General features: G+C 48.1%; 1 protein-coding gene and 1 long non-coding RNA gene across 7 annotated transcripts in view; one reads left to right on the top strand and one right to left on the bottom strand.

The window, feature by feature from the left end:
• Positions 1 to 9,313, bottom strand: part of LHX1 (LIM homeobox 1) — a 32,929-nt gene extending 23,616 nt beyond the window's left edge. The window contains exons 1-2 of one of the 4 annotated variants that reach the window (XM_085649472.1): positions 9,064 to 9,313; positions 1,399 to 1,637 (exon numbers count right to left, since the gene is read on the bottom strand). In XM_085649472.1, the coding sequence (XP_085505598.1) occupies positions 1,399 to 1,637; positions 9,064 to 9,068 (244 nt within the window). In that variant the 5' untranslated portion in view covers positions 9,069 to 9,313. Of the gene's footprint in view, positions 1 to 1,398; positions 1,638 to 5,527; positions 6,791 to 9,063 lie in introns of those variants that run through there. The other 3 variants (XM_085649471.1, XM_085649469.1, XM_085649470.1) reach the window with 3 other exon arrangements.
• The window catches only part of LOC146858869 (uncharacterized), a 35,808-nt gene continuing 15,132 nt past the window's right edge, over positions 6,898 to 27,573 (top strand). The window contains exon 1 of one of the 3 annotated variants that reach the window (XR_014980034.1): positions 6,898 to 7,032. This is a non-coding gene — a long non-coding RNA (uncharacterized LOC146858869). Of the gene's footprint in view, positions 7,033 to 19,690; positions 19,978 to 27,573 lie in introns of those variants that run through there. The other 2 variants (XR_014980033.1, XR_014980035.1) reach the window with 2 other exon arrangements.

The raw sequence follows: 27,573 nt of genomic DNA, 5'->3' as shown, positions 1-27,573 counted from the left end.
CTCTCCTTGACCTGGGGATTCACGTGACAGCAGGCCGGCCTCCCTGGCTACACCGTGGTGCACAGGTAGCCGGTAGTTTATGAGCGTATGTGTTGAGTATGTGTTCTCACACTAGTAGTGTGTGCCCTAAAGCCGTGGTGAGGTGACGTTTGCAGGTGGGGCACATAAATCGCTCTCCTTGACCTGGGGATTCACCTGACAGCAGGCCGGGCTCCCTGGCTACACCGTGGTGCACAGGTAGCCGGTAGTTTATGAGCGTATGTGATGTGTATGTGTTCTCACACTAGTAGTGTGTGCCCTAAAGCCGTGGTGAGGTGACGGTTGCAGGTGGGGCACATACATCGCTCTCGTTTACCTGGGGATTCACCTGACAGCAGGCCGGGCTCCCTGGCTACACCGTGGTGCACAGGTGATCTATAGTTAAGTGTGTGTTGTCACACTGAGGTGAGGTTACAACAACTCGCACGTGGCGCACATAAATCGCTCTCGTTTACCTGGGGATTCACCTGACAGCAGGCCGGCCTCCCTGGCTGCACCGGGGTGCACAGGTGATCTATAGTTAAGTGTGTGTGTGTGTGTTGTCACACTGAGGTGAGGTTACACCAACTCGCACGTGGCGCACATAAATCGCTCTCGTTTACCTGGGGATTTATCTGACAGCAGGCCGGCCTCCTTGGCTGCACCGGGGTGCATAGGTGATCTATAGTTAAGTGTGTGTGTGTGTGTGTGTTGTCACACTGAGGTGAGGTTACAACAACTCGCACGTGGCGCACATAAATCGCTCTCGTTTACCTGGGGATTTACCTGACAGCAGGCCGGCCTCCCTGGCTGCACCGGGGTGCACTGGTGATCTATAGTTAAGTGTGTGTGTGTTGTCACACTGAGGTGAGGTTACAACAACGCGCACGTGGCGAACATAAATCGCTCTCGTTTACCTGGGGATTTACCTGGGGATTTATCTGACAGCAGGCCGGCCTCCTTGGCTGCACCGGGGTGCATAGGTGATCTATAGTTAAGTGTGTGTGTGTGTGTTGTCACACTGAGGTGAGGTTACAACAACTCGCACGTGGCGCACATAAATCGCTCTCGTTTACCTGGGGATTTACCTGACAGCAGGCCGGCCTCCTTGGCTGCACCGGGGTGCACTGGTGATCTATAGTTAAGTGTGTGTGTGTTGTCACACTGAGGTGAGGTTACAACAACGCGCACGTGGCGAACATAAATCGCTCTCGTTTACCTGGGGATTTACCTGGGGATTTATCTGACAGCAGGCCGGCCTCCTTGGCTGCACCGGGGTGCATAGGTGATCTATAGTTAAGTGTGTGTGTGTGTGTGTTGTCACACTGAGGTGAGGTTACAACAACTCGCACGTGGCGCACATAAATCGCTCTCGTTTACCTGGGGATTTACCTGACAGCAGGCCGGCCTCCTTGGCTACGCCGTTGGTGCTCAGGTAGTCCTCCTTGCACACGAACTTGTTCTCGTCGATGATGTATAGCTCCTCGCCCGTCGACAGCTGCTTGTGGCACATCATGCAGGTGAAGCAGTTCAGGTGGAACACCTTGCTCCTCGCTCTCCTCACCAGGTCGCTCGGGGAGATGCCCTGCGCGCAGCCCGCACACTTGGTCCCGAACCGCCTGCCACAGGAAGAGAGACAGGAAGTGACGCCATAAATTAGTACATTCTGCTCATTAATACCATGGCTTATATCTCTGACCCCTTGACGTATGCTTATTTTCCGTTGGATATGCCAGTGCCTCGCAGTGGCCACGCCACCCCTGCCATCCCAGAGCTCTGGACCATCCACCTGACGCCTACTAATGCCCCGAGCAGCCGCCCACAGGAGGGAGTCCGCGCCGCCCTTTATTTTACGGTGGTCGCAGGCTTCTTAGATGCATTGGAAGATCATTCCATAAAGGGCATCCTTTGGGGTGGGGGGGGGGGGGGAGCAGCCGCCTACCGAGGTTTTCACCCCCTTCCCCGGCAGCCATGTACATCTATATATAGAGATTTAAAAAGCGCCAAGATAAAACTATGTCGCATTATAAGCGACCAAAAACACAATTTACATAAAATTAACTTACCATGTCTTTTATCCTTTAATAAAAGAGATACATTTGCTATATAGTCACAAATAATGCATTTAATAAAACGGCGCATACAGAATGGATGCAAAGACAGACAAAGTTTGCGTTGCATTGTGTTCGAGTTTTTCCCATTTTCCCGGGAGAATCGGATACATTTGGGGTGGCTTATGCAATTTAAAACTATATCTATCTGAGATAAACGACTTAAGGCAAAAGGGTAGATTCAAATAATTGTATGTTTCCCATTAACAGCAATAGTGTTTAAATCCTTGTTTCCTAGAACACACAGCGCCCACTGTTCTTTATGTCATGTTTGCAGTCTTCAGGCGTGCTCGAGTGGTGTACGTGTGTACTTTCACTCACGCAGCCATATAAAAAGAGTATGTTTGGTGCCTGAACGTCGCATCCACGGCGATTCCCCGTTCTCCTACACAGGATTAGGCAGTCCACACGCACACGCAAACTCACGCACCACCACACACGTGTATATACACAGCTGCCCACGGTGCACACAGGTCCCTGACATTAAACCATTGTGTTTTCTGTAATATCCCCAACTAATAGCAGCCGCGCATCTAACCTGCATTGAGACTGCAACCCGAGGTATTGTAAAATTTCTCCAAAAATCGGGATAAACAGACGGACAAACTGAAGAGGGACACATACTATATATTGCCTCCAGCCGTGTCTCCCAGAAAAATGAAAGAAGCGGAACCCGATGCCCGGCGTCCAAGAAAAACAATAAAAACGAAAGCAAGTTTCAGTTTCCACGTTCTCCGATCCAACGACGCGAACTGTAAACCAAGAATCGCCCAGTGCTTTTCAACAAGCAGCACCGTGTGGCACGGACAGGTCTCATCTTGAAATAAAGGAATCAGGCTATAAGTTACATTGGAATTTGTCTGCGCAAGTCAGACCGCGCTGTGACTGACTTGACCCACTAGTGATGGGTGCGCACAAGCACACAACACTCACGGCATCACAAGCACGGAGAACGCTTGTGTTTAGTGTCTGTGAGATGTGGATTAGGCGTCTGCTGTAAACCGTCCGTCGCTTCCTGCTCAAACACTGGCTTTATTCAAATCCCGTTATCGCATATTTCCTAAAAATCACAGCTGGCCGTCACAGCGGGCAGATGTCACGCACCGCCCCACCGAGCACAAGTGTCAGCCCCATTGTGTGCGCAGGACGGAATACACAGGATCTATGCAACTCCTCCGTCACACCAGATGGAGCCAGCGCCTCGTGTACAATCGTGTGCGCCTACCGCACGTGGGTAATGGGGGGCATCTCTCAAAGAAAAGTCAGCGAACACTTAGTGTGTCACCCATCAATACTTTCAAGATGTAGCGCCTACCTTTAAAAAAATGTATACGTACTCTGCACACGCGGCACAAAAGTGCTCAGATTCCAATTCCAGGCACTTAATATCTTTGTGTTTCACCCATCTTCGCAATGAAACATTCACAAGCTCCTACGTTACACCAAATGCTGAGCGAGTCCCTGCTGCACAGAGAGGCCGGGCCCGCTCCCCAGGTCCCTTCCAAGGAAAGATGACCTGGAGATGGGCCTTATCTAGCAGGGACGTCTGTGGAACCCATCAAATGACCATAGCCCCCCCGCGACCCCGGCGCCATCATTAAAAGGTCATTTGATATGTGCCCTTGCTCGATTTCCCTTTCTTTTTCAATCTGGGAATGCATACCCGGCGTGTGTCCAGCTATTTTTCAGGTGTCCAAAATACAGAACAAATGAAGAAAGTTTTATCGATGTCATTTCCTTTTGCAGTGTCAAGTGCTGAGACCGAATTATAACACGCACAGAATCACAAGACCAACGCTGGGCCGTGTTTGTTAGCTATGCCCATCCACCTCCATGGGGTTCATGGGCCCACAGCAATACTAGCCGTCCTAGTTCGGGGCCCCCACTCAATCCGTGCGCCGTCTGCGGGCACGCAGAGAGGCTTCCTGCAGAGGATGCGCTCTGAAGTGGACGCACGGCGCGCGACACGTTCAGCACCACGGAAAACCCAGAGAGAACAGAGGTAAACATTTCCACAGCCCTCCTTGTTGAAGTACGTGATTGCGCCTTGTGCCGGGAATGTAAACATGCCTCTGTTTACAAGTCCAGGTCGGGCCCTCTGCCCTCCGGCTTGTGAAGCAGATGCTGAGCCGGGGAGCCGACCCCTTGCCGGGCACAGGAGCACCACAGTGGCACTGGCCCGGCAGATAAGGCCCGTGCGTCTGTGGAGATAGCAGTCCCTCTGGGGGTGGGGGTGCGTGCGAGTTTATACAAGAGGCAGACAAGCATACTCACGCGTTCAGAGGCACACACGCAGGCCTGTGCGCCCACACACGTGCACATACATAAGGTGGGGCGCAAACACAAACAGGCCACGTCTATTAAATACACACACTCTCTCTGCCGCACACATACCGTCGATCTCCACGCTCACGCACCCATCACACACTTATAGCCCATGAGTACTTTCATATTCCAATGTTTAAGACACTCTCACCGGCGCGTTCATCTTTGTGTCTGTATACATGCGTCTCAATTCGTGTGAAAGCATATATTCCGGATACATGCCCTCCACATGCGAAAGTGTTTATATACGAACAGATATAGATGAATATCCCACTGTTTGTACAGATCTGTAACTACAAAGTAGAGAGACAGGGAGAGGAAGGTACGGACTGAGGGAAGAAAGACAGACAGGCAGGGGTAATAGGCAGCCAAGAAGATAGATACAGACAGAGACAAGGGCAGAATAATGGATAAAAGAACTGATAGAGCAGCAATTGTAAGGATATATATATATATGTCTGTGTGTATGTGTGTGCGCAAATGTGGGTATATATATGGACACGCAGCTGCAGATAAATGGAAGGATGGATTTGAAGGTGGGTGAGTAGACTAACATACAGATAGACACAGACATACAGGCAGAGAGGTAGGTATAGGAAAGATGAATGGAAGAACGGACCTATCTATAGACCGACATACAGAGTGACAGATAGACACAAGGAAACAGAGACCGAGATGAACGGAGGGATAGATATGGGGGCGTACAGGGAAATGGACCGACAGACGTATAGATATATAAGAACGGGTGGATAGACAGCCATAAAGGTGACACGCACGAACGGACGTGTGTACAGACAGGCTTTCAGAGAGGGGGCCATATACGGGAGGATGGATGTGTGCATGGAGGCTGAAAGTAGCGGGATAAAGGCAGAGACACAGGGAGGTGACCGATGCGGGCTGGAGAAGCAGACAGACAAGGACAGATGGGCGGAGCAGCTGATACTGATAGACAGACTTACAGACAGACGGACGGGGTTATGGAGCAGCGGACATAGAGAGTAAAGTAAGGACGGAGCAGCAGAGAGGCGGACGGAGCGGCAGGCAGACAGCCCCGCCGTCAGCCCCGCACTCACCGGAAGAAGTCGTTCTTGCAGTAGAGCTTGCCCTCGCGGGAGAAGCACTTCTCGGTCAGGTTGCACTGGCACTCGCAGCACTGCACACACTTCACGTGCCAAGCCCTGTCCAGCACGTTCAGCAGGAAGCGGTCCAGGATGGGCCGCTCGCACGCCGCGCAGTGCACCATTGTCTTTGGATGAGATGTTTGGGGGCTCCTTGTATTCCTCTCCCCAGCGGTCAGGTGCGGACGGAGGACATGCACAACCGAAACGGCCTGGGGTGGGAGAACACACGAATCTTCTAAGATGTGTCCAGTGGCAGACAGACTGCCCCAAAGCGGCGAGAAGACGCGCCTCGTTAGAGCTGGAGACTCCGGGGCCACCACAACAGAAAGCAGCAAAGAAACGGCGACCAATGCTTCTTAAACCACAGAAGGCATGCCTTGTTCTCGGGTCTGAGGTAGCGGACGGAGTCAGTAGTCCAAGTGCATCAGTGTCCAGAAAAGCAAAACCGCGCCAACAATACAAAATGTGAAAAATGAACAAATGAACACAACAAAAACTGAGCTTTGGGTTGGGGTTCTAACCTGCAGACATCACTCTTGGAGGGGCTTCGCCGGGTTATGGTTGCCAGCAGGGTAGCTTTCTGAAAAATTCCTTGTTTTCCTTTCTTTAGTGCCTTGAAGGTAGGTGCCTACCACAGCAGGAAGCAGGGTGGCATGCGCCTGCCCCACTACAGTGTGCACAGGCAGCTCTTGGGTAAGGCGTGTCAGGGTGGGGGGCAGGTTTAATCTCCGTGTCCGTGGGTAGGGGTGTGCCCCTGGCCTGTCTTCCCCACAGAACTCAGACTCAGGGCATGTGGGGTCAATGCCTGGCTCTGCTCCTGCGGGACTCAGGGTCTGTGGGGGCACGAGCCCGGTTCTCCCCTGGCAGCGCTGCCCGTTTGCAGATCTCAGTCTTTGGGTGGTGGGGTACGAGCCCGGTTCTCCCCTGACAGCGTAGATCTCAGTCTCGATGAGGCGGAGAGGGCTCCCCCGTTGACGAGTTCAGAGTCATTGGGATGATGGGGGCACGAGCCCGGCACTCCCTCTGCAGAGCCGTGGATACAAGCCCGGTTCTCCCCCTAGAGGCCTCTGAGTGAGTGTGGCCGGAGCCTGACTGTCCCCGCGATGCCCCGGGCGCTCCTCCCTCTCGCGCTCCTGCTCAGGCCCGGGTGCGCTGGCGCTCTTTCTGCCTGTCTCTCTCCGCCTCCGCTGCAGCCCGAGGATGCTCTGCCTGGTCCAGGCCAGCTCCAGCTCTAGCCTTATGCACAGCGCCGTGACGTCGACGCCCGCGCCAGCCAATCAGCAGCGGCCCCTGCACCCATTAAGCACCCTCCCTGGGCCGCTGGCTGCAGAGTGCCGCTGCCTTGCAGAATGGAGGGCGAGGGCCGCTGTCAGTGCTTAGGTAATGTGCATCGGCCGCCAGAGTGAAACATGTCTCGGAGGGAGGTGGATGGGACGCACGCAGCCAGGGAGCCGGCGGTATGTATACACATATGTGACATTTCCTTTTATAGGTGGCCGGTCGGGCAGACGCCATGGTGTGCGAGGGCCAGCTGGAGGGGCGACTGCCATGGAACTTGGGCTAAGATGTGCAATTGCGAGTATATGATAGCGCGCAAGCTGGTGTGTGCTATCGTGCGTATTTATGCACTGCAGTGAGGATTTACACATAGTGCACACAGACTGTATTCATTGACAGAACACACCCGTGCATGAAATAAACAGAGCAGCGACACGACGGATTCCCACCCTATTTATATACAAGTTTACATTCACGGATGAGAAAAGCCGTCACGCGCGACACTGCACAAAGGTAGACACACGTTTACAATAACACTCTACTATCTATCGCTATGTAAATGCGGCAATAAATACATCTATCAGATACATACAAAATCACTGCAATTACCTGTATGTATATAATTAAATATGACATACATTTATAAGAATGCACACTGATATAAATATACTTTTATTATCTATGTGCCCTTGTTTCTTACCCTGTGTTAAAGAAATCAATGCATATCTAAGATGTGGTACTATATATAGTCACATGGTATGATATTTTACATTATATATTACATTATTACTACAGTGGTACTATACAAAGTTACATGATCCAATATATATTATATATGTATCCACGCTATCCATCCCTTAATGTATCAATCTAAATTAAGACACACACACATAAATACACACGCAAATGTAACAGTGATGAAACAATATACATTCACGTTCGTATATATTATGGTGATCCAAAACACATACACACAGTCTCTCTGATACATAACAAGTAATTATGAAATAAGGTACAATATTGCCATCGAGGGGTTCTGATGATGTAATTTCTAAATATCACTAGAACCCATATTACACATGGTATAGTTATTTTTTTAATGACTTGTTTATTTTGGGGGTAATTAGCACGAAAAGGCCGATTTGATCAATGTGCGGTTAACAATGATCTTTGATTTGAATGAAAATGCTTGTGTTTACTTATCATGAATACACGTTTGATAAAACAATGGTCAGCATCAACAGATTTATGCGAATCGGTGGCTGAACTACTTCCTGCATATTGATGGTCTTACCACATTTGCCACATAGTTTACTAAATGTCACACAAAATGCTCTCTCCCGCTTTGTGCTTATTACCGCATACTTTAGATAGCCTTGCTTCTCCAAGCTGCTCGCTGCAGTCTGGTTTGTGAGTAGGCATTAAGACGAGAAAACCCATTTAAACTGGGAACAGCGAAAACAGTGAAAGTTCTCATATTTCACAGTTCCCTGAGAAATATAGGCAGTTATACCATTGCATTTTGTGCAATAAAAACACCAACCGTAATATAGTCGTGCACGCACACGTATTACGCGTAGTGCTTCTATTGCACGAAATGAAGTGGTATCAAAGGTATAATTCATCAATGTAGAGGGACCACATGAGAGAGGAGAGGCAAGAGGCGTATAATTATGGAACGACAAACCTTGGTAAGTTGGGAACTTTTAGTGTAGGATGTCCACGTGGGGCTGAGTGTATCGCCGTTAAGGACGCCAGTATGCGTGCCTAGCAATGCGCCAAGGGAACATTGACGACAAAAACATTTTTTTAAATAATCTTTGAAAATGTCCGAGTGGTCGGCGAAGATGATACCACGGATTGGACTCAGTCTGTTGAACGAATTCTGCCGATGGGCAGACCCAGCGGTACCCCGGCGGGGCAGGATTTAAACCTCAGGGGAAGGAGTTTTTCCCGAAGGCCAGGCCGGAGAATGGCGGTACCTTTAGTGATTACCGCTGTCGAGCGGACACACCGATACATTACCTTTTAGACGCACAGAGTACGAGGCCCTGACAGCGAGAGACCCCCGGTTTACATCACGCGGACCCCCATTGAGAGCTGACAGCATCCGTAGAACCGTGCACAAGAACCTGTTCCAACTTGAGGCCCATCGCGCCGTCCTTCCCACTAATCGGATAGCGCCCCTTTATTCAGCGCCAACAACATACCTCATTTCGTCCTTAGGCGCTTCAATCCCCCATCTCGGTTACACTCATTCTGTATTTGGTGAATCCTCCGATTGTCATCGTACTCCAGAAGTTTCTAAGCCATAAACCTGGTAAGATATTCTTACTGTGCAGATCAAGTCAAGTCTGTGCAGGTCAAAATCTTTACTGGGGTTCGCTTTCTAACAACTAGAGGAAGTTTGTTTTGCACTGGGAGCCATGTAAGTGTAATCCCTGCATCTCTTCCCCCTTACATCACTCTCTCACTGTCTCCAAAGGGGCTCCATTTCCCCCGAGAAGCCACGTCAGTGCCCTACACTCTTCGCTGCCTTCTCGTTGGACGCCTGGGCACGTGCTTCTACCTGACAGCACAGTGCGTTCTGGGATTTGTAGTCCTCGTGCATTTCCAAGCGGAGGGACACACCCGACTGTGTAAAAGGAGTCCCTGCCCTGTGAAGGTGTCAAGCCACCGCGGCGCTAGTCTCTGGGAAGCTAGTTGACGCTTGTGGTCTGGAAGTCCATCCTCCAGAAAAGGAGGGGGCGATGCCGAACCAATCCACAAATGCATCTGTGCATACACAGTACACACTATTGACAGTCTGGGGCGGTGCTTGTGACTGAGGTGCTGATTGGTAATTCAATACACTAGGTGGTGAAGTTATCTGCACATTTGCATCACAACCCCTTGCGGGCGGGTGGTGGTGTTCAAAGGCTTGGGACACGCCTGCCCCCTCTTTTAATTTATATAGCGCGTACTACGTCCGAAGAGGCAATGAAATCGCAAAACACCAGAAATAACAGACATGAAATCGGTTCGCGAAGTCAGATGAGATAAATCGCTAACTCGTTTGTAACACGTGTTTCCTTGAAAGCACAAAACTAGCCTAACTAAAACCTCTGGATTAACCACTAACCGTGTGTTCCGGAGCAGCGTGCTGCCTCGCGCTAAACTGTTGAGCGCCTCGTTAGGGTAGTAAGCGCTCTTCAAATGCCATTACACTACAATAAATAGCCCCACACAGTCCGCTAGCGTAAAAACGTGCTCTAATAATACCAGCCTATATGACTTGGCTGTCATTAGGGACCCAGGCACCCACGGATTTAACACATGAATTTAATTTTACCAACGCCATATTAATCATTTCATTTTTATATATATTTCAAATATCGTTATGTTTTGTAGTTGCAGATTATTTGCCGTAGCTGGAGTGTGGAGCTTTTGGAAAGTATCCTTCAAAACGAAGATAGGCAAAAGGAAATGAGAACTCGTTTACTAAGCATTTCCTTTCAGAAACAAGGACTCGGCCATCTGTACATACACCGCATCCCTGGAGATAATACGAATAAAGATGGGGGCGTCCCCGCCTGCCTCGGGGCGGTTTTAGTTTCAATCCATCACCATCGGATATCTGCTAAAGGGACCGTCCGTCCCCTCCAGGTTGTGATCACACTAGGGCTGGGCAAATATCGTTCTCTTGGGTGTGACACTCTAGGGGTGGACATATATATCGTGATCGTGAGCGTGACACACCAGGGGTGGGCATAAATCGTCCTAATGGGCGTGACACACCAGGGCTGGGCGTGAGACACCAGGGCTGGGCATATGTCGTCCTCGTGGGTGTGACACACCAGGGCTGGGCATATATCGTCCTAATGGGCGTGACACACTAGGGCTGGGCATTTATCGTCCTCGTGGGTGTGACACACCAGGGCTGGGCATATATCGCCCTCGTGGGTGTGACACACCAGGGCTGGGCATATATCGCCCTCGTGGGTGTGACACACTAGGGCTGGGCATATATCGTCCTAATGGGCGTTACACACTACGGCTGGGCATATATCGTCCTCGTTGGTGTGACACACCAGGGATGGGCATATATCGCCCTCGTGGCTGTGACACACTAGGGCTGGGCATATATCGTCCTAATGGGCGTTACACACTACCGCTGGGCATATATCGTCCTCGTTGGTGTGACACACTGAGGGGTGAACATATATCGTCCTCGTGGGCGTGACACACTAGGGGTGGGCACATACTGTCCCCGTGGACGTGACACACTTTAGAGGGGTGGGCACATACTGTCCCCGTGGACGTGACACACTGAGGGGTGGACATACATCGTCCTAGTAGGTATGATACAATAAGGGGTGGACATATATAGCACTCCTGGGTGTAATCAACTAAGGGCGGATAAATAGCGCCCCACTGGGTGCGACACAGTAAGGTGTGGACATATAGCGCCCCACTGGGTATGACACGCTAAGATGCGGACATATGGCGCCCCACTAGGCATGACACAGTAAGGTGTGGGCAGTGGACATATAGCGCCCACCTGGTGTGACACAGTAAGGTGTGGGCAGTGGACATATAGCGCCCACCTGGTGTGACACAGTAAGGTGTGGGCAGTGGACATCCAGTGAAACACTAAGTGGTAGACATATATCCACGTGGTCTCAAAAAACGAAGGGGTGGACATATATCGCCCGCGTGTTTGTGACACACTAAGGGGTGGACATATATCGCCCTCGTGTTTGTGACACACTAAGGGGTGGACATATATCGCTCTCGTGTTTGTGACACACTTAAGGGGTGGACATTTAACCCCGTGGTCTCAACAAACTAAGGGGTGGACATATATCTCCCTCGTGTTTGTGACACACTAAGGCGTGGACATATATCCCCGTGGTCTAAAAAAACTAAGGGGTGGACATATATCTCCCTCTTGGTTGTGACACACTATGGGGTGGACATATATCTCCCTCGTGTTTGTGACACACTCAGGGGTGGGCAAATGAGGGTGAACATGTATTGTCCCCGTGGTTGTATCACACTAAAGGGGGGGGGGGCATATATCGTCCTTGTGTATGTGACCCACTATGGGGTGGACATATATCTCCCTCGTGTTTGTTACACACTAAGGGGCGGACATATATCGCCCTCGTGTTTGTGACACACTATGGGGTGGACATATAACCCCGTGGTCTCAACAAACTAAGGGGTGGACATATATCTCCCTCTTGTTTGTGACACACTATGGGGTGGGCATATATCTCCCTCGTGTTTGTGACACACTCAGGGGTGGGCAAATGGAGGTGAAGATGTATTGTCCCCGTGGTTGTATCACACTAAGGAGGGGGGGGGCATATATCGCCCTTGTGTTTGTGACACACTATGGGGTGGACATATATCTCCCTCGTGTTTGTTACACACTAAGGGGCGGGCATATATCGCCCTCGTGTTTGTGACACACTATGGGGTGGGCATATGGAGGTGAACATGCATTGTCCCCGTGGTTGTATCACACTTAGGGGAGGACATATATCGCCCTCGTGTGTTTATGACACACTAAGGGGTGGGGATTTCTCGCCCTAGTGCTTGCGGCATATTAAAGAAGTGGGGATGGAGCTCCCGTAGTTGTGAAATATTTAGGAATGGACATACATATATATCGTTCTCTTGGATGTGTCATATCGAGGGACGCACTTATATCGCCTGTGGTTGTGACACACTGTCGTTCTCGTAGTCGCGGCACACTAAGTGGTGAATATGTATCGCCCGTGTGGTTTTGACATATCAGGACCGGGAAGGATACCGTCTCATGGTTGTGACATCTTTAGAATGGACATACATCGGCCTCTTGGCTGTGACATATGCCCTCGAGGTTCACGATACATTACCCTCTTATATACGACATTCTAAAAAGGACGGCCACAGATCGCCCTCGTTGGTGTGAGATATCGACTGAAGGCCATATGCCCTCAGAGATGGGGCAAATGTAACACATGGAGTGGGGGCTGGGCATATGCTGTCCTAACGTCCTGACATACTAAGGGATATACATATATCGCATCGTGGCTGCGGCTTATTGAGAAATGGGCACACATTCCCATCATTCAACGACACACCGAGGAACGGACACACATATCGCCCTACGTAACGTCCTAATGATCGTAACGTACTAAAGGATATATTGTACTAATAGTTGTCACATGAGGAGTGATGGACAGATACCTGGGGTGAGACATCAAGGGAGGAACGTTCTTGGTTCTCGCATAACGAGGTATGGAGACACGTCGCACTCTCGGTTGCCACCTCTTGAGTGACTGGCATACATTGACGAGCTCCATATACCCTGTCTGAAGGCTGTGGGTAACAGAGCGGAGGCACTTTTAGGAATGCATTTTTCTGTATCTGGTTCTCGTCTATTGCGCTGTGCGGATTGAAGGTGCTCTGCGGCGCTTAGAAAGCTGGGTCATAAAAGGGTTATCAGTGCAATGTTTAGTGTCCTTTTTTGCCCGTTCCATTTACTTATAATGCAGGGCCGAAAGCAGGGGGGGGGGCGGGGTAGAGGGCCGATCTCTATTTTTGAGCTACTGTGTTCCCTCTTTCTCGGGGAAGCCTGCCCAGTAAAGGGACGTGGACGGGCACGCAGCAGGAACAGGACGAGCAGACTGACCCACTGCAGATTGATGCTTTCTGTAGTCAGGGTTCACCCCCTCCCAGGATGCTTCAGGAAGGTGGGGGTGCGTTGTCTCCCCCTTTCTCATGTAACTTAAGCCTACCCTGGATGGTCCCGGAGCCGGAGCAGAAAAAGCGACCACTGCCCACCGCAAAATTCTGCTTTCTGTAGTCAGGGTTCACCCCCTACCGGGATGCTTTAGGTAGGGGGAGGTGCTGTGACCGGCCCCCGTCCTCTCAATGAAGCTTGTCCCGTTGAGGGGCATGGATGGGCACGGAGCAGGAACGGGGCGGGCGAGCGCGGCCGACGGCTGAATAGTTGTTACAGTAGGGCAGTAGTGGCCCGCCCCTTCCCCGGGGAGCACCCCTATATGAGCAGAGCCCTTCCTTAAGGAGCACGGGTGGGTGGGCACGGTGCCCGAGCAGCCCACTGGGCCCTCCCTGTCCTGTTCAGTGAAAGGCACACGGATGGGCACAGTGCAGTAAATGCAATCGTTTTCTGACGCGGCAGAATGCATTTTATAGTCTAATTTGAGGTGGCAGTGTGTTTAATGTGGGGGTACTTTAGTACCCCTCCCTCACAGGGCCTCAAGGAGCAGGGACAGGGCAGGTTTTCTAGCCACACGCCTCGCAGGTTCAGAGAACACATTGTGACAGTGAGAGTTCAGGACATCCCCAGGTCACATGGCCTTGGATGGCATGAGCGGGGCAGGCTCAGGTTTCTTGGGACAAGCCTCCGTTACACAATGCACGCCAAGTGAGTATGAAAAAGGCGTACCACCGAGTCTGGTATACTCTGTGAGACGCCCTTCGCCGTGCTTTTATTCATTCCTCTTATTATTTGTACCTCTACTACCATAGTACAGATGCTGCAGATACGAACAACGACGGGAACGGAAGTATCCACAGAAGTAATAATAACAATACTACTACAAATAATAATAATGTTCAATCCGCCGGGCGCAGAGTCGAGCCAGGGGCATGTCTTTCTTGGATAGCCGTCACTATGGCACAATCTGTCAGACTGTGTGTGTTTGATTCATTTTGCGCATTGAGATGAAATACGCCTCCTGTTGGGAAAGGCTGCACAGAACTTAAACCTGCAGAAGAGCCACCCTTCCTGCACACGGCCTGGTGGGGCAGGGCTCGCCCTGTGCTGGTTTTCGCGCCCCTGCGTCCCTCCTCCCTTTCAGTCCTCCCCTCTCAGCTGTTTGCCTTTTGTGTTTTTCTCTTGTGTGTTGGTAAACGTAAAGGAAAGGCGTATGGACTTGAGCTGGCTCTACACCCCCAGCACATGGCATGCTTCTCATGGGAGGCGGGGCTGTCTGCATATCCCCTGCGTCCCCCGTCCTGTAGAAGCGCATAGGGGTGACAGCTGCAGCCTGCTGTCAGGGGGCGCTTCCCTTTCATTCCGCCCCCTCCCCCGGCGCCCATGACATGCTCCAGACTGAATGAGCGCTAGGACCCAAGCGCCCCTTTCTTTTTTATTTATGTTTCATGCCAACGTCTGTTTGTATGTCCAACATCCAGTAACGTGTGGCACACAAGGGTGAGAAAATCAAAGGCGGTGGTCCGGACTGGGACTGCGAGTGATTTTAGTAGGGGTGGAAAAAGTAAAAAGGCCGTGCCCACCTCTGACGGAGCCCCAGTAATCCAACGGACGGTGAAAGGCATACAAAGACTTGGAGCTGGGAAAATATTCACGTTTTTAGAGGTACATAGAATAATATGATGTTTGGCAAGCCTGCCAGCCCCTCCTGGTACCTGGAGACAACAATCAGAACCATGTGCATGTGCCTCCCTCTCGGAGAAGGAAACGCATGCCCACGACTCCCTCTGCCAGCTGAGACGCCCCCTCTTTATCTCACCCGCCTGTAGATATTACCACCGACTGGACAGGGCCCAATGTAGCAAGTGCACGTCTGCCCATTTCATACAGCCCTGCTCACGTTCATTTCTATATGAGACTATAACATCCTAGAATCGGATCCCCGTTGTTTCAACCCATTGTCTGGGATATGTGGAACCTAAATAACTGACTTTTCAAATGTTCGCAACTATTAGCTTTTTTATTTTTGAGTATGTTCTAGCAATGGATTCTCATTCCTACCTCCTCAATAAACCCACCCTCACCAACCTGCACCACCCAGGGACTCCCCTGTCCGCTTTCTTGAGACGTCACCTCCGTAGAGCAAGGCACGCATCGGAAGGGCAAGGGCGCGTGATTCTCTGCTCCAGAACAGACATCACCCACCGCGTCTCGTTATCACTCAGGTCCCCGGAGCCTATTATGTCAATGGCACACGTATGTCAACCCCTCCCCCCCCCCCCCCCAGCCGAGCCAATCCGTCCACCTTCCGCTCGATATCGTCGGACATGATACGCCATGGGTGCATGGCTGCCCACACCTTCCCACCACCTGGCCCACCCTTCACTGACAGTACTGCCCACGTCTCTATCTAGAGCAGCGAAACTACAGGGCAATCCACAGGTGTAAGCATACCCACCTCCTCACCCAAAAGGTTCAGGCAAGGGACGTGCTGGGGAGGGCAGGATATATGCCAATGACCCACCCCCTCACCCCGAGCACCAGCAGAGACCCCTGCACACCTTGATCAAATATCAGTGTAACTCACCCATGTGAAGCAGGACATTGCCCTAGGATATTGCACTAGTGAATTGATATAGGCCTACCAACCAATCCCGCCGCATTGACCGCTAGCACCAGCAAAGAGACCCCTCCCTCTGCTTGTGTACATAGCGCTCACTCCTCTGGTACACGGCACTGCACTGGTGAGGCCCAGTGCCTAATTCGCAAAAGAAAGAACCACTGCTCAAAAGTCGGCCGGCCGGCAGTTAAATAAATGGCGCGCTCAATAATGAGGCAGCGAGGTCCTAAATCCACTACAAGATAACCTCCCTCTCCTCTTATCTCACTCTTGCACGTCCAGCTTTCTACCCTAATGACGGTTTTCCGTCTTTTTCTTCCTCCATCTCTCTGCTTTGTTTTCCATCTCTTGCTCTTGGTAAAGCTTGATGCGGGGAAAAAAGTGCCAGCCCCCTAGAAGAGTGCCAGTGGGCTTCACCGGCTCGAATTAAGCACTGGTGAGGCCATGGGCCCAAGCCACTGCACTGGCAAGGTTGGCCATGGCTTGTCTAGAACCAGCTCCCCCGTCGCCCCACCGAGTCCCTTACCCTGAAGGACAGGGTTCTCAGTGAGATGGAAAGCAGCCTCTCCAGAGCGCTGTTTCTGATGCGGGACTTGTGAAAGGGCACTGGTTTATTGCTAGGTTATCCCGGCAGGGACACGCGCCCTTCCTCTGGCTGGGTCCTGACATACTCCCTGCCTTAGTTTCCTGTTCAGGAGTGTGCCATTCACAAGCACTTCAGGGGTGTGCCACCCAACAGCACGTTTACCGGCAATCATCAACTGAGCAGTGTTTTTTGATTTTGCACACAGAGGCGGTACAATGACAGAGCTCTTACATAGCCACTTGCAGGAGTGATGCAGGAACGGCTGAGGCATGGAACAGGGCTAGGGGTTTGGGCTTGGTAAAATTACCTGGGATGCAATTCTGTCCATCTTAGGTGCTGTTTTAGAAGATAGAACCTCCACTCCGGAAGCAATGTACGCTGAGACATTGTTCATTTCAAGGTGATGCAGTTCTTGAGATGCAGGTCTTCTGTCTAGGTTACAGCTCTTCTCCCTGAGATGCATTTGTTCACCCCGAGACACAACTCTTTTCTCTGGACTACAGCTCTTCTCTTTGAGATGCAGTGCTCCACCTGAGATACTGTTCTTCTCATTGAGATGCAGCTTTTCTTTCTGGGTTACCACTCTGCTCCCTGAAATGCAATTCTCAAAAGAGAAGCGAGTCATCTCCATGGAGTGCAGTTCTTCTCCCTGAGATTCAATGTTCTTTTTTTTAAATAAATGTACTCCCGCCCCTTGAGCTGCAGTTCTTCTCTCTGGTTTCAGCTCTTCTGAGATGCAATTCTTCAGCTGGGACATAGTCCTTCTCATTGAGATGCAGCTCTTCTCTCTGCCTTACTCCGCTTCTCCCAGAAGTGCAATTCTCTACCTAAGACATGGTTCATCTCCCTGCGAAGCAGCATTTGTTTTTGAAAAAGTAATTATTTTCTTTAAATATAAAACCGGTGTAGAACATCCACATAAGGCCGAAAAATAAGCTGAAGTGCACAAATGTCAAATTTAAACAAGGGTATGATTTTAGGTCAAGGTTAAGTTTGGCCACTTAGTAGATGCCAGTATATGAACCAAGACATATTTCAAAGAAGAAATAGAATAGAGAGCTAGAGAGAGTGCTTGCCCACTGTTCTTAATCTGTTTGCTCCCGTTATGAGATCCAGATGAATGTGGCATTCGCCAGCATTCCCAAGGGGGTAACAACCCTGGTCGGCCATAGACTACCCCTGCCTAACTGAAGCAGCCATTAAGAGGATCTATGGTCAAGCCTAAACCTGTCAGTGCAAATAGTTTTGCCTCCGTGGGCATAGCTGCAATTTGACATTGCCCTCTAATGACAATTGAGCTTATTTACTGTTTCGAGAAGTAATCTGGCAAACCTTTGCTAATGGAACCTCAGGCTGTAGCCTAGTTTTGCCTTTGTTCCTTGCTTGGAGCTTCTCTGCCAAGCTGCACCAGATTGCAGATTTCCTCTGAGAGGGCTTCTCTTGGTCACCCCTAATCTCTGTCCTTAGTCCTCTCACATTGAGGGAAATGTGGGGAGTGCACTTCCAGTTCCCAAGCTCTGCCTCCCTTTAAATATGTCTTTGGCTCTGTGGGTGGATGAATCAACGAGGGAGGGAGAGGAGACAGAAATATTCCTTGCTCGTCACCCTATGGCTACACCCATGCTTATAACCCTAGTTTCTTCTCCATCTCTTTCAAAAGTCTTACATACTATTCTGCCCTTCCTTACCCCAGGCCATACCCCTTTCTTTCTGCCACACACACTGTGCTATGAAACCCGCTCCTGTTCACTTCTGCAGTGCTCCATCTTTTTCTTGACTGTTCTCCTCTGCAATTTACCCACTTTTTGAATTTGTATTTCCATCTTCCCAGGGCTTCAAGTGGGCCTGGTCTTGCCGGTGTTCAGCGCTAGCAGTTCTAAAAAGCAGGTGCTGAGACTGGGCCCCTATCAATAAATCTTAACTCTGCAGCAGTACCACCTTTCACTCCCTTTGATGTAACTTCAAGGAGACCCGTTATAGTTCTTTCCCAGTCTCACCATTTCGGAACTGAAGCATTTTCAATATGCTATACAACAAAGCCATAGTTGTTGCTTATTTATCTTATGCAACTAACAACCATTGACAAAGCCAATAGTACTGGCTTGTGTAGGTGTAATGTTACTTGTATTATAAATCAGGATGCAGTAACAGAAGTAGCAAAATATGCTAAACATAGATTTCCAGCTTGTATTTTTAAGCCACACCCTTAACTACAACGGCCACGTCCCTTTGAGAGCCCCCTCCCCTAGTTTTTTCCTCCCACTTAAAGCCCGGTACCTTACCCTTCTACACTTGTTCACATTGGCACCTCGAGGGATCTGAAGTGCAGCTTGTCCCGTCTCCAGATATGTTCTAGTCCTTCTGTTCTCCCTAGGTGCCTAAGCAGCTCCAAAGTGGACTGTGCTAATAATATCTTCTTTTTTTTTAGATCTCCCCGTAGGAAGGAAGGGCAGCAGGGTACGCCTTGTCGAGATTTGGTCGCACGACCTCCAAAATCTCTCTCACTGAGCCATACCGGCGTCACCCTTTGCGCATGCGAAAATACGTCATTAAATAACAAAATTAACTGTCTGCTGTGAAGCCTGGGCATTGACCTGGGACTACGAGTTCTTTCCATCTAAAAAGAGATATTGTGGCGCTTACCTTGGGGACCTCTGACAAGCAGCCGTTGATTTTGTAGCGTCTTTCCCATTCTTGTAAAGGAAGTCTTCTCCTGCAGACAGAGAGCGAGTGGACCTTGTGTACACCACATGACCCAAGTCCTTACCCCTGTGTGCAGGAAGGGTTGTGAAACACGGGTTCTTACTGTATAGGGACAGATAACGGTCAGGAATAGGAACCCAAAGTAGCGCACTTCCGGCGCTCGAGCTGGAGACCAGCCGCACCCAGACGCGACATCATGACGTTGCACTTCCGGCAGCGGTGGGCCTACGTCGCCTACAAGTACTTGACCCGAGTCTGACAGAAGGTGTTCTTTTCGATAGTTTTCGGTCGTGGCAGCTGCTGGGGGTGAGATTTAAAAGGATTTGCAGCCCATTCCAGCTCCATTCGCGTTTTCATCTTATCTGTATTTGCTGCCATGATCCTACAGCGCCCATTTTCCTTCAATGACATCCGCGCCAGCGGGCCGCCACGCGGTACCGTATAATATAGACGGTAGATCACGGAAACATTGGACGCTTCTTGTGGCTAGTGGCGATGAGGTATTGTTACCTGTTTACATGATTTTGATGTGTATAACTGTGATGTAGTGTACTTGAAATTGTTAATAGAAACTTAAATGTTTTCTTCAGTGGCAGGCTTTTTTTTTATTTTGGTTCTAGATGAACGTAGTGTTTATTGTTATTACCCAAACAATAGGGGTCTCAAATCCCATATTTAACTGAAATGAAGAAGTAGCCGTGAATAATTTTCAAGTATACGCTGAATTACATAATTCTAGTGAACTGAGAGTTTAAATTAATGGAAAGTCTGAACAAATGGTAGTGTTTACAGTATGCTACCGTATCCTGTAGAATGACTTCCAATGAAAGTTGTCATCCTTGAAGAAATGTGTACAAAATGAATGATGAGTGATATATTTATGGTCCGTTAAAGCCATTTTGGGTGATCAAGGCGCCTGTACACATTATTTATCCTACATAATTTTAGCTCGGAACCTGACTGCAGGGAGCTGAACCTTCTTACTGTGCCAGCAACCATAAGGTCCAAACACTTGACCTGTGATTTGCAGGTCTGACCTTAGAACCTTGAGTTGTAGCCATAGAGGAGGGTGGCGAGTTCCAATAACAAGAAGAATCGTGGTGAACACCAAATTGGGAAAAATGCCGCTTTTTCATTGAAACATGGCATTTGTTTACCCAATGTTCATCAAACCCCACTGTAGATCCACAAATTGATCTGCCTATTTTTTCATTTCTTCCCAAACTTTGGCACAGATTCGCAAGAATATTTTCTTTGTTGCTCGTGTACCAATTTTATGCACTGAATCTATGTATGCACTGAAATTGACGCATCTGCACAATTTGGATTTTCAACCCAGAAATACCCACCACCCAAAATATGCATTCTTGGGGTTGCCAGTGGAGTGTATGTATATGTATTTCTGAATTATGTATTCATAAATGGATCTTGGAAGATGTTTACCTGCCCCACAATCCCTTCCCCTTCATTAGTGTCCAGATAAGAGCAGGACAGAAACGACTCTTTCCAGAATTACCGTCCCCTTTTATGCAAATGTGAGATATGAGCAGTGAAGTACAGAATTACATTTGTATCCATATGCATATATGACCCCGCTGGCCAACATCTTCAGATCCCACGGTCTCAACATAATTTCCTACGCAGGTGACACCCAACTCATCCTCTCACCGATGACCCCCACCAACACCTGAACCAACATCCACAGATACATGACAAGCATCACAGACTGGATGAGGAACAATTGCCTGCAGCTGAAAACAGACAAGATGCAACAGCAGCAACACAAGGAACACATCTTGGTAGCAATCAGGCCCACCCACTCCCTCCAACCACGCCAGAAACCTAGAAATCATCATTGACAACAAGCTCACCATGAAATCACAGATCAGCGCTGTCACCTCAGCCTCCTTCCTCACTCCGTGCATGCATGGTAAGATCTTCAAGTGGCTACCCGACACACAAGACGCACTGTGACACAGGCCCTCCTCACCAGGCGAGTAGACTACAGCAACACCCTCTGCGTAGGAATTGTCACATAACTCCTAAAGAGACTTCAGACCATACAGAAACCAAAGCCAGACTTATCCTAGGTTTTCCCCAAAACCCCACATCACACCCCACCTCAGGCAACTTCACTGGCTCCCCGTACAGAAGAGATGCCAATTCTAGCCGCTGATCCACTAACATAAGGCTCTACACAACCAAGATCCGCCTTCACTAACCACCTCCTGAACTTCAATCAAGAAGACTACGTTCGCCTCCCTCTCACTCGCCCATACTCCCCGCATCTACTGAAGCAGAAGTGGATGGCACTTCCCCACATCACAGGAAAGACCTGGAACAGCCTCCCCAGGCAACTCAAGACCATCACCTCACTTCCGGAATTCCTAATGGCCCTCAATGGCTGTTTGAATAAGCCTCTGGGACCTTCAAGCAGCTGGATACTCTATTGGGTGATTAGCCGCGCTTTAATAAATCCTGATTGATTGATTGATGGCTGTGACCATGAGTGATTAGTAAAAATGAAGGATGTAATCTACCCATAGGAAAACTGCATCTTCATCCTCCTTTAGGAAGCTGCGTTGGTGGTGTATGTAAAAGTTCTAGCTTGAGAATCTTCACTGTTTGCTAGCACATAGGTGGGCTAACCCTCAAGTGTATCCTGCGAGCAAGGTAGGTCAGCTCTGCCAAGCCACACACACTCCTCCCTCAGAGATGGAAGAAGCTTGCACATTCAACCTCCTTCTGATTGACTGGAACTTCCAGTTTGAATGTGGCGCTAGGAACTGATTGACAGTGAATTGCTGGCTCACTGCCTATGACCGTAAAAAAAACAAAAAAGTGCAGCTCACTTACCAGACATGTATGTACCCCGAATCCTGGATAACGGGGCGTAGTGTTGCCCGTCATATAATGGCTAGTACAAAGCCTGACCTATGTCCCATTGTTTTGTAGTCCTGCTGCTACGTTGTCTGCATGGAAGTCCCCAGTCAGCCTTGAATCTTGGAAGAGCTGACCCATATCCCAAAGATTTTTTTTACCGCTCTCCTGATACAAAAGAAGTCTGCTACTCATAAAGTGTAGATGACCAACCCATAGATCAGTTATCCCTAGCTCCAACCAGTCTTCACCTTGCATGGTGTGAACTTCGATCCATTACTACCTTCTGGTCTGTGTGATATAAGCAGAAGTCCTGGCAAAGCTTCTTATCTCGTGCTTGCTCAGACAACTCGCATGCGTGGATATACATTTGGTCGTATTTATTAAAAAGTCAGATTGAAAATTATGTAGAGATTTGCAGAGTTACATTTCAAGATGGCAGATGCTGCTCTTTAGTGCAATTAGGCTCAAATATCCATACTGCTCAAAGCAGGCGTTTTTGGGGACAATGCTGGGAAGCTGTCCGCGAAATTCTCACACATCCATTACACACTGCTCCTTGACTAACTCTCAAACTCGGTCATATGGACTGTCAGGGTTGGTGAAAGCTCCTTACCCTAAAAAGGAGAGCTAACTCCGATGGCACACACCTGGGAAAATTATGCAATTATTAAGGCTTCAGTTAACAAGGGCCACAATATTCAAGATCAAGAAAGGTTCATATAGTGCAATAACCCTGCCTAACCATACCTCCACTTTATAAGGCCAAAGGGGGGGATGATACAGTATTCTATTCTTAACTAGGTCATAAGATGCACCTCACAATATGGACAGGGAGTCGCCGATGTCCCATGAATATGAATACGTACCACTACCCAAACACCCCATGACACAACAATGCAATGAGTCCATTTCTTATTTCTTTGGGATATTGGTTGTAAGACCCCCGTCCGTACTTATTATCATTTCTCACACAGTAAAAATACAATTTATAACATTTTTACAGAGTAACATCATTAGTTACATTCCAGCTTAAAATTATGACCTAACCTTAACAGAGACTCTAATATATTGGAATCACCTAACCATAACTAGTTTGTTCCTGTGTAACCAACAAAAAATATTCCATAACCGCTCTGAGTGAGATCAAGTCTGGCTCTGCCCCTTTGAAGCCTTCCTCCATCCCAAAAGACCTTATGGGATGGGCTCACCTTCCCTCTCCCCTCCCTATGAGGAGGTCTCCAACCAATGAAATTCTTGTGCAGGGGGCCCAGTTGCCCTTAGGACACCTACCGCTGGCACCCCCTACACCCAGGTATGTCGTCCCCCTAGGGCCAGTGCTAGGTTGTGCTCAAATGCGTCTGCACGGTTGGTTGATAGGTAAGGACTGCGTGTCAGCAACCACACAGAACACCCCGCGCCCATGACACCTCCTTTCGACGTGGTGGCAGCACTTCTTGAAGGGTGAAGGGACACAGATGTTGAATTTGGTAAAACAGAATGCTGCAAAGGGCCCGAAGTGTCCCCCCAATCTTGACCCCACCCGCCACTTAAATACGACAATTCAGGAGAAGCAAATACCATGACTGTTAAACCCAAACCAAGAGCACAAACAACATGTTTAAATACCACCCTTATGTCATGATCCATCACCAGAACAATACTTACAATGTTATATTTAAATAAAAACCCTTCATCGCCCTAACCTCTGTGAGCACCCATGGGACCCCTGCTCTGTGGATGGTGGGTGGAGAAAAACTCGAGCGTGCGAGCCTCCCGGTAGGGCAAGTGCCGTGGAGGGGGGCTACAACCTTCTGCAGCATGTAGTTTCTGTCAGGCGGTGATGGCGACATCCACAAGAGGCGACTGCGCCTTGCCGTGAGCAGTTATCCAAGAGACCCGATCGCGGCCACTTAAATAGGGGCAGGAATAACTTATGCTGCCCTGGAAGCACGGCCGGCGGGCGCATAGCCAATCCGCGCCCTCCCACTCAGGCAGGAGGGGTGCAGCCACGTCCCACTGGCTCCCCGCCATATTGACGACTCTCCCTAGGTGTTAACAGGCTGTTAAAAGGTTGAATGATTGGTAATCAAAGTTCTTGTGTGCAGCACTCAAAACATGCTACAATCTCGGGGGATCGAAGCGAGAGAAAGAGAAAAGGGAAACTGGCTTAGAAGCAGTTTTTATACTCTGTACCCCTCGGCACCCCACGGAGCTTCAAAGTTGATTGTTACTTCTAGCAGACTGCTTGGTGACATAGCAGTAGTTTACTATGGGGCCGGAAGTGCCAGTGACTGAAATGTCCCACCGTTTAGAGTCCTTGGGCAATGTGTGTGTTCATTGTCAAGCATCTGCCTAAATACACCACCTTGAAAGAAGTGTCCCTGAGCCACACTTGTGTTCTCTGCAGTGTCTTGCTGTACAGTGGTCCAAATCCATTCGGCTTCTCTGTTAGATCCGAGCTTAGTGACTGGTCTACAAGATTCTCTTTGTTGACCCACCCTTTAACTCTTCCTAGGCCCAGAGCGCAGCTTGACTACTTCTATTGTCAAGACTGTCTCATCACATCAAGCAGCCCCAGATTTAGCACTTCCAAGGCTCGCAGAGGCCAGTGCTCTGAATCAGGAACCAGTCAGGTCCCACTTACATTTCAGCATTAGAATTTCATGATGAAACCAACTGTGAATACGTTATAGATATTTAAATTTTCCAGCTTTCCATCCTGCCGGTTGGTAAGACAGACACCCCTGGGCCACCACAATCGGATTTTTTTCAACTGCGACCAGAAAGTATAGAAACATTGATACTGCAACCTCTGGAAGTTAACTATGACTGATGGAAAATGAGATAGATGGACTTTTTTATTTCAACTTTGATATGACTTTAATTGACTTTGCTGTATTTCAAAAGTTGCTGGGGGATTGTTAGTGGATTCCCTAGTGGAACCTCAATGAGCTCTTTTGTTAAATTATTTCAGAACCTAGGACAACTCTGAACACCTAGGACAACTCTGAACATTTTTGGTGGCGAAAGCCCATAGAATAACATTGGCCCATTATTTTTTATGAGATATTCCCAGACAAGACCAAACTGACCTACATGGTATTTAAACCACCCTGAATTCAGACAAAATTGTTTGGTAGTCATACATCTATAACAGTAAATTATAGGATAATCAGACTTTCACTAATTATTGTATTTTTATTGATTTTAAGATGTTATTAAAGCATTGATTCCTTTCAAATGTATTATCCTGACTGGGCATTCCATATCTCGAATATTGTATTACTTTTGTTATAGTGTATGTTGTTTCACCCTTTACTCAACCCTTCACATACTAGGCTTTGGTAGCTTGATACCACAATTTCTGGAGAGTCCAGAAGGCTTTAGAGACACAGCTTTCAATCATATCTAGCATACAGCTTCTCGGTCAGTTGTGAACACATGCAGACTCACCTTTAATACTACTGGGTACTCCATACAACTTGTAGAGGTGTTTGGACAAAATATTGAGTTGTAAATAGTGAGAGACACAAATATTGGACTTAAAAATATTGTGATGCAAAAAGATCATTGCCAAGAATATCGTTTTTAGGTAAGTAATGTCATTTTTAGAAATATTGTTGGTTTTAATAATGTTTTCAATAATCTAGTTGTAAAAAAAGATCGTTTTAAAATTATTTTAATGTGTTTAAGTTAATATATTATTTTCATGTGTTACTATTTTTTGTAATTGTTCTTAATTTTTTAAAATACAATTTGTAATTTTAAGTGTTTTAGAATGTTTAATTTGTTAGTAGTAATTTAGTGTCGTATGGGAGTTGTTGGGTTTTAAGGGGATAGGGTGGGAAGTTGATTAACTAAAAACAAATTATTATTAATAATTTTTAATTAATGATGTGATTGGTATTATGTAAATTATATAATACTGATCAATGTAAACTTTATTCGATCTATATTGAAAGCATAGATCATAAAAGTATACATTAAAAACCAATAGATCATATTTCATAATACATTAAAATTAATTTAAAACCAATGAATTAAAAGGGGTGTTACATAGCCTGACTCTGTACAGCTTCAAGTGCAATGAGTGCAGCGATTCACAGATTAGACTCGGATACTTCATGCAAAAGATACAGTAGAAATATAATTTAAGATGCGATGCAGACCCATTAATTATTAACTAATTTGTTAAAAACAAAATACTGTGCTGTGGCGCAAATATTATCTGAGGAGGGACTTTAAAACTAAACAGTTAAGCCTTTAAAAAAAATTCCTCCTTCGTATGCAAGCCCAAAGAAATGATGCCACACAAAAACTGACAAGGGCGTCATGAAGCTTCTTAAGAAAAAAACAAGGCAATGTGACATTGATTAAAATTATGCCGCCTTAAAAGAGGTAAGATGTATTTGATTCTCTGTTCTTTTTAAAGTGTCAGAAAAAAAGAGGTGAATGTCAGATTGTACAGATAAATGATCACATGGGCTAGGACTCTAGGTCATTAAAAGAATACTTTTTGGCAGGAGAACCCAACATCAGAGGTTGGCACGAAACCATAAAAGGATAAACCTATGATTTTCATTTCTAACACCATCCAAATACGAATATTCACCTTTCCTCAGAGGTGGAATCAGACTGTAAAGTTTTACCATCCTTCTTATACAATGCGATTCATTCCTCTCATATGCTGCCTTTGTTAGGAAAAGTTCTTTTAACTTATTTTTGGGAAAGGTAGAACAAGAGCTCAGGTTTGTGTATAGTTCAGGTATGCCTAGGGAGTGCAAAGTAGATTTTACTACTGTAGCTAAGCAATTTTATGTGCTTTGTCAAGTTAAAGGCAATTTTGAAGGATGGACGAGTTAAGGTCCACTGTGTCTCTCTTCCAAATTGATAACTCCAGGACAATCCGGGCTAGTCTCGCCAAGTCAGAGACATAGGGTATGTCCAGCTCTAAGTGGGTGACATAGTAGGAGAATGAGGGAGGGAGCGACGCAACCCTCTTAAGGAAAGCATTCTCTATCTTCTGGAGAAAAGCTATTGACGCAATACCCCACACCCCTGCCCCATATATTGCGGCCGCTGTCGTTTTGGCGATATAGTTCTTTTTAAAGTAGCTAAAGGTTTTGAGCCCAATTTCTTAGTAAATTTAAAGACTGCTGCAGAAGTGCGCTCCATAGATTGCGCTCTACCACCCTCCTTGTGTGACCAGGATT

Source organism: Triturus cristatus, chromosome 3_2 (genome assembly GCF_964204655.1).
Source record: "Triturus cristatus chromosome 3_2, aTriCri1.1, whole genome shotgun sequence".
Lineage (NCBI taxonomy): Eukaryota > Metazoa > Chordata > Amphibia > Caudata > Salamandridae > Triturus > Triturus cristatus.
The sequence above is the reverse complement of the archived record's forward strand: the minus strand, read 5'-3'. Positions and strand labels throughout refer to the sequence as shown.